The sequence below is a fragment of the Pleuronectes platessa genome, chromosome 17 (genome assembly GCF_947347685.1).
Source record: "Pleuronectes platessa chromosome 17, fPlePla1.1, whole genome shotgun sequence".
NCBI classification, from domain to species: domain Eukaryota; kingdom Metazoa; phylum Chordata; class Actinopteri; order Pleuronectiformes; family Pleuronectidae; genus Pleuronectes; species Pleuronectes platessa.
In genome coordinates, this window is record NC_070642.1 from 11,471,800 (window position 1) to 11,478,528 (window position 6,729).

General features: G+C 42.4%; 1 protein-coding gene across 1 annotated transcript; it reads right to left on the minus strand.

The window, feature by feature from the left end:
- Nucleotides 1-32: 32 nt before the first annotated feature.
- Nucleotides 33-6,351, minus strand: wdr21 (WD repeat domain 21). Its single transcript, XM_053445051.1, has 13 exons — nucleotides 5,870-6,351; nucleotides 5,629-5,774; nucleotides 5,186-5,343; nucleotides 4,658-4,740; nucleotides 4,085-4,187; nucleotides 3,788-3,931; nucleotides 3,546-3,595; nucleotides 3,215-3,294; nucleotides 2,853-2,945; nucleotides 2,317-2,414; nucleotides 1,990-2,166; nucleotides 1,500-1,614; nucleotides 33-688 (listed from the first exon to the last, which is right to left on the minus strand). The coding sequence occupies exons 1-13, from the start codon at nucleotides 5,968-5,970 to the stop codon at nucleotides 423-425; spliced, it is 1,614 nt and encodes a 537-aa protein (XP_053301026.1). The 5' UTR covers nucleotides 5,971-6,351; the 3' UTR covers nucleotides 33-422.
- Between the last annotated feature and the right edge of the window lie 378 nt (nucleotides 6,352-6,729).

The window sequence follows — 6,729 nt, forward strand, 5'->3', positions numbered from 1 at the left end:
GAACAGAAAATAATTCAATATTGTACTTGATGTAGTGTAAAGTACTGCGTTTAATGGTTTTTTGACAGCTTTCCGAAAAAGTTGCATCAATCTACAGTATAAACACGGCATATTATTTTTCAAATTCAGATCAGGAAATATCATATAAGTACACTTCTTATAAAAAGGTTACAGTGAGTAAGGTCTAACGGTAGAAATCGTGTACACTTCTATTTCCTTTTGGCACAAACACGTCTGTTAAAGTAAAATTCCCCTGAGACATAAATGCAACTTTTCTGAAGTCATCTTCAAATTCAAAAAGGTCACAACAACCTTGTAGAAATCCACTGCATACACGCCTTTCAGTTACACAGTAAGTATAAGCCTTGTATGAGAATATACCGTTTGTGCATTTGGCAAAATGCTAAGTTTGTTTTTAGAAATCATCTGTGAGAGGAAGCGTTTTCAGTGTTTTCATGAAAATCGTTGAGCTGCTCGCCTCCCTCCTGGTAGTCGGTGTTGTACGGGAAGTAGTACAGGTCGTGTTTGACGGCCATGAGCAGGCCGGGCAGCCCCCTGCAGCCGCCCAACTTGGAGGAGAAGACCACGCTCGGGATCAGGTCGTTTGCGGCCGGGTGGGGGGACGGGATGGTCCGGAGCAGGTGTCCGTCCTTCAGGCTCCATAACCTTGTATAGCAATCCTGACCCACTGTGGAGAGAGCAGTTTCAAGAGGAAAGCTTAATACTGGGTTTCCACCACATGAAACTTTGCACTCAGTTACACCTATTTGACCAAAGTAAACCTGGTGCCAGCGCTTGTTCTTACCACAGGGACCAGGGTGTAAATTAAGTCTTGTGGGAGCTTTGTTACCTTCAAATAGTGCTTGGTGGGTTGGTACATTAAAAATTACAGGAACTTATAGAGTGGGGCTTTCGGTGCTGAAAATGCGTGATTGGTCGGGTACCACAGCTCTTTATTTCAGCTGCACAATCTATGTTATGGCGCAGTTCATTACTTTGAGCCAACATTTCTGGAGTTTTAAATACACTTTGTGACTAGTACTCGTCTCATTTCCAATCAACAGCAGCACGATTTTAGTCTCCTCCATGTTTACTGGCATTTTAGTGTTCCTCGATTTATACAGAACATTTAAACCACCGACTTGTGGACTGGAGTTGAGCAGCTTGTCGCAGCATTAGGTGTTGGTACATCAGTAGGTGTTGGTACATCAGCAGCCATTTGCCTAACCACCCCTGGTCGTTAGACAGTGGTGGAATGCAGGAGCCATTTTAGTTCCTTGAAAAAATGTCTTAGACTTAAAGTTCCAGGTGGTTTTCTTGAAGAAAATAGTCCTTTCTTGATTCTTGTTGTCCTGGGTTTATACCCTCATGGTTGAATGCACTTATTGTAAGTGGTTTTGGATAAAAGCGTCAGCTAAATGAAATGTAATATAATGTTTTGATCAAATGGTGACTACAGTGGTGATCACATGGGCAGAAGATGTTTTGTGTTCCCTTACCTGCCAACAAAAGGCCCTCTGGTTCATTGACATGAATAGGAAGGTAGGCATGCTCATTATAATGCCCTTTGTACTCCTGCACTGGTTTTGTCACTCGCACATCCCACAGCTTGATCTGTACGTAAATGAGGAAAACAAAGTTAAAGCATGAAAAGTATCCATTTTGGGTTTACATGTTTATATCTTATTTTGGAGGGTCATGTTCTTGAGTTTGAATTTGGGAAAATGTTATAAACTTCCCCCTAAAAGGTTCCTTTCTGTCCTTTTATCACTTTGACAGGTCCCAAAACACAGAATAAACAGTGATGTGTATTATAACAACCACAACGTTATTACATGTCAACTTGTGTGGCAGGTGCCAAACCTTTCCTCTTGGGACATTATCCTCATTTCAAAACTAAAACATTTAACTATTATTCTAATAAATATAATTCGAATTTCACATGCTAGTCATTTGTGTAGTGTTTTTAGAATAGTTTTCAACCCTGACCTGGCCCAGCATGTCCGCAGCCAACAGGTAGTTCTCATCCTGCATGACGCGGACGGAGGTGATGGCCGACTCTTGGTGGAAGCGGCTGGCCTTCCAGCTCTGATCCCTGCGGCCGCGCTGCCGCAGGTCGATGCTGAAGATCTCCCCCGATCTGCAACCATTAAACAGCACGGGGACCTGAAGAAAAAGAGCAATCTTTTTGAATTCCTTGGTTCTCTCCTTCTGCCTGGGGTTATTCTTAGTCGTGTCAAAAAGAAATCTATTAGAAAACATTTCCAGTGAAGTGAAGCATAACTCTCGCTCACTTTGATGTTATAATTTACTCACCCTGAGGGCAAACTGCTGAGCCAAGACATCGCTGCCTACGCTGAACGTCTGTGTTCGTCCCGTCTCTGCATCTTTCACAATAACCCTACGAGACAGGCCTGGCAACACATGCGAGGAGACAGTGATTTAAGATTTAGAACTTTGTTTCTATGAAATCAGTGTAGCTGTCTTTTTTAAATCCTCTACCATAATAATCAGCTATTAGTTTACTCTCTACTCGACTTGAATACTGCTATCTATCTATCTATCTATCTATCTATCTATCTATAAGACAGTCTTTCAATCATGTCAGAAGCATATGTGATGTTAAAAGAACTCTGAGTTAGATTTTCTGTGCCTGTAGCCCGTGAAGAACTACTGATATATTCAAGGATTTGTTTAGTTTTTTTCCAAATAGAGTGAAATGATTTGGGAGATTAAAATTGTTCAATGACTACAGCCAACATCCTCCACAGGTTCCCGTCATTGTGGCCGAAGAATGACTGTTATTATTATATTTGATTATGCGTTGGGAGGACGGTGGCAGTGGAACTGACCAGTGCTGAAGGTCTTGTCAAACTGTGGGTTGAGACACCAAGCACAAGACCAGGCTGAGGAAATCTTAAAGCTGCACAGCATCCCGGGCTGGTCTGAGAAGAGAGGGGGAAGAATTAAAAGGAGGAGAAAGGTTAATGTGGGGTAAACCAAACAATACAAACATGAAATATGTCGGTTCTGATCACCTTCTGTCCACAAACATTACTGACACAGTTCACTGGGAAACCAGTAAGGAGTCACAGATGAAAAGGGACCATCATTATCCTAGTAAAACTATAATTTCCTAAACAATTCTATATGAAAACCATTGATTTGAAAGGTCTACACACAGCGACTCACTAGAGAACCTGTTTAATCTCACCTGGGTTGGAGTTGCTGAAGAGGGAAGCAGGAAGCAAACTGACACAGCCGGGGGTGTCTGCCACTCCGACCAAACACAGCCTGAGAGTCAGCTCAGTCAAGGGAAACAGAATCACAGGCCACTAAATACTGAGAAGATACTTGTGGACATAAGAGGACTAAAATGTTAAAAAAAAATGTGTGAGTTACAATATGGAATCTATTTTAACAAAGGTGTTTAATGTAGATCACACATAATGTCATAATAAATACAGATCCTCCCTTTGATCATACCAGCGCTTAAGTTTCAAGACATAAATGCATAAAGCTCTACTAAATCTGAAGGAGGATACAATACATGGGAGTCTGGGTAGTTCACTGAGGCCCAGCAGATGGAATTCACCTGAAACACATTTAGCCAATGCAAGTGTTAATATTCACTACAGCTGGGATTAAAAACACACATTTACAACATACATTTTTGTCAGAAACTGACAATACTGCCATTTACTAGATTCATTTATATACTTTGATGTTAAAAAAAAAAGTAATAAGCAGGGAACACCGAGCATACAGCTCTAATGCAGTGTCCCACCTTGCGATTGGTAAAGTAGAGGTTATCACACATCTCCACCGACAGAGAGCCCCGGCTACTGCTGCTGAAGTTCATGATGCCGTACTTACAGCCTCCGTGAGCGACATCGTTGACTGTAAACACTCGTTCACAAGCCGAGTCCCCCTGAGACAGACAAGGAACGCGAGGGAGGATTAAGCAAAAGTAAGTCATGGACACCTGCACGTGCATCAGGACAAACAAATAAAATGGTCTCCATATGAAGTTATGCATTAGCCCTGGGGTGTTCTGTTTGTGTCTGTGTGTGCGTGTTCTCACAACTATAATTCTGAAGTTGTCAGTGTTGGGGTTGCTGCTGTCTGAGCTCTTGATCTCTACTTTGTGGCGTCTCATTCCGCTGACCTTCACCTCATGGATCAACCTGCAGACACACAGTAACCATGGTAACTACTGCTGCCACTGTCTGCAGACAATCCGCAGAACAAGAATTATTGACTCGCTCCCCTTCAGTTATCTGACAAGTCAAAAGCTGCTATTTGCCAATAGGCTGAATATAAATCATTTTTGTTGCTGGTGCAACTGTTAGTGAAATATAAGCATATAACTCAAAGTGTCAGGCATCCAAATACTTTGATTATGATTCATCATGGCTTTGTTTCTATATGAAAGATTTGAAACCCACGTCAAAAATGATTAGTGTCATTATTAGTGGCCAGCAACTCTTGAAAGAAACCTATCGCTACACATACAGAACTGATTAGCATTGAAGTTAGTCTTTGTTTCACTGGGGTTGTTTTCTGTAATGCATCACAGCTGTGGATATTGAAACCTATGGGATACAAGGGGAACAGTTATACATCCTTGTGTGCACACAGCAGTGGGGAACAATACCTGCAATAAGAGTTCTCAGGTAAATAGCCGAGTTGTCTTTTCTGCAGGAGCAGTGACGAGTTCAGTCCTGCTCTTGGCGCTTTCTACAAAGAAGATTATATCATTAAACAGAGACAAACAACATGTCATGACCTATCTGTAATCATTTAACAGCAGAGAACATTCACTACTTCTCTTGAATTAAACCAGACGACAGGGAGTCCACTTGCTTGACTAAAATCAACCAACACTGAAATCTCACTAACCTTCTTCTGAACGTGTGTAATTGAGTAAACAAAGGATTCACACACAATTTGCAATATGGCAGTTTCTCACTGTTGAGGCCAACATGACCCAGCTCAGAAAACATCCTATATTTGTCCTCATATGACCAGCTTCTACATTGATGCGGATTCAAATATAGCTTTTTTAAGTTTATATAAATTGCTCCTCGCGAAGGTAACACTCACGGTAAGAGAGGGTGGGTTTTCAATATAAGAGAAAACATATAGAAAGATGGAGATTTTTCCCCCCTTTCAGCAGACTCACTTTTTTGGGCTTTTCATCCTCTGCGATCATCTTATTTCTCTGTTTCTCTCTTTCTTTCCCTTGCAACTGCTCTCTGGTCAGCGGGTTACAGTTGTTGTGTCCCGGCAGCAGGCGGAAGTAGCGGTTTTTCTCCGAGTCAAAGTAGAAACCAGGAAGCTCTTCAACAAAACAATCACACACACGTTTTGCCCCAAACCTCACAATTCCCATCACCCAGGAGTATTTCCCATTGAGATGTTGGTTCAAACACAAAGTGTGTGGTCCTATTTTTTCTGCTGATGCAGGTTTTGCCGATGATGCTTTCTCATGTGATATGGTTACCAGTGTTAATGAGCTTTTGTATTAGTTACTACATAAACTGTACTGTACAAACCTCTCATTGGTCCAATGTAAATGAGATAGTCTCCTATGTATGTGAGAAGGGAGAGGGCTGATGCACTGACCTGGGGCAGCACTGCTGGACTTGGAGGAGGAAGATGAAGATGATGAAGATGATGGAGATGAGGAGGAAGCAGACGACGAGGCAGCTTGGTTGTCACACCTCCTCTCTGACGCTCTATTTGAAGGCCCTGCATTTCTGTGATCATACCTGCGAAGTGAAAGGCAGAGAGGCTCGGGGATAAACAGTCGCAGCACTGACTTACACGTCTCACATTCTTCAAACCAGTGTCACACTCAACGCACCAGTCTTCGTCCTGTGTAGATCTTTGCCGGTTGTCTCTGCACCAGCCGCGGCGGTGACCGGCCCCCTGTCGCCGTCCCTCCCGCAAGGTCCACTTCCTCATCCCCGCTGTTTGTGCCCCGAGATCAGAGGTCGTCACACCGCGGTGTCTGTCATCCACGTCACCGTGTGTGACCGTATGACGATGTTTGAGGACGCGTGTTTACCTGTTAGCACACGTTAGCTGGCCCTTAGCATTAGCACTCGAGCTAATGTTAGCTAATAGCCACACACCATTCTCGACCCTGTTTTCTCGACACGTCAGGCGCAGCACATTTAACAGACGTGTTTATAAACAGGGTTTAAATATGTCAACAAATGCGCCTGGAATTAAGTGTTAACAACTTCTACTTCCTGTTCAACTGGGACAGGTTTACAGTTTTAGCCTCTCAACAGCTTACTACTGTATATGAAGTTCCGGCCATTTTGTCCCGCCTCCTCGCGTCATTCATTGGCTCACAGTAGCCTTTGACGTTGCACGCCTTCATTGGATGGTTGCTTAGTGAGCGATTCATATCCGCACAGGAATACAATAATAACATTGATTTAATTTAATTTAAGTGGAATATTATGATAGAAAAATCCGTTTTCTCTGGAGTCTGTACATTTTGTTTCGAACATGTATGACTTAAGAATAATCAAAAATAATGGCTGTAGAATCAAGTGGTTGAGTATTGTCAAAACAGCCGTCAAATCCATTATAATACACCAAAAGCTACCAAAATAACTCCATGAAGCTGCCCGCAGTGTGTGATCATGATGCTATTTCAATAGATCATAGCTAAATCAAGTTTATTTGGTGAGATCATTAGAATCTAAAGAC

Coding starts and splice junctions, on each gene's coding strand:
- wdr21 (XM_053445051.1), bottom strand. CDS start 5,970: ATGAGGAAGTGGACCTTGCGGGAGGGACGGCGACAGGGGGCCGGTCAC. Junction 2,167..2,316: donor CTCAGCAGTTTGCCCTCAGG/GTGAGTAAATTA, acceptor CTTTTTCTTCAG/GTCCCCGTGCTGTTTAATGG. Junction 1,615..1,989: donor CTGCGGACATGCTGGGCCAG/GTCAGGGTTGAA, acceptor ATTTACGTACAG/ATCAAGCTGTGGGATGTGCG.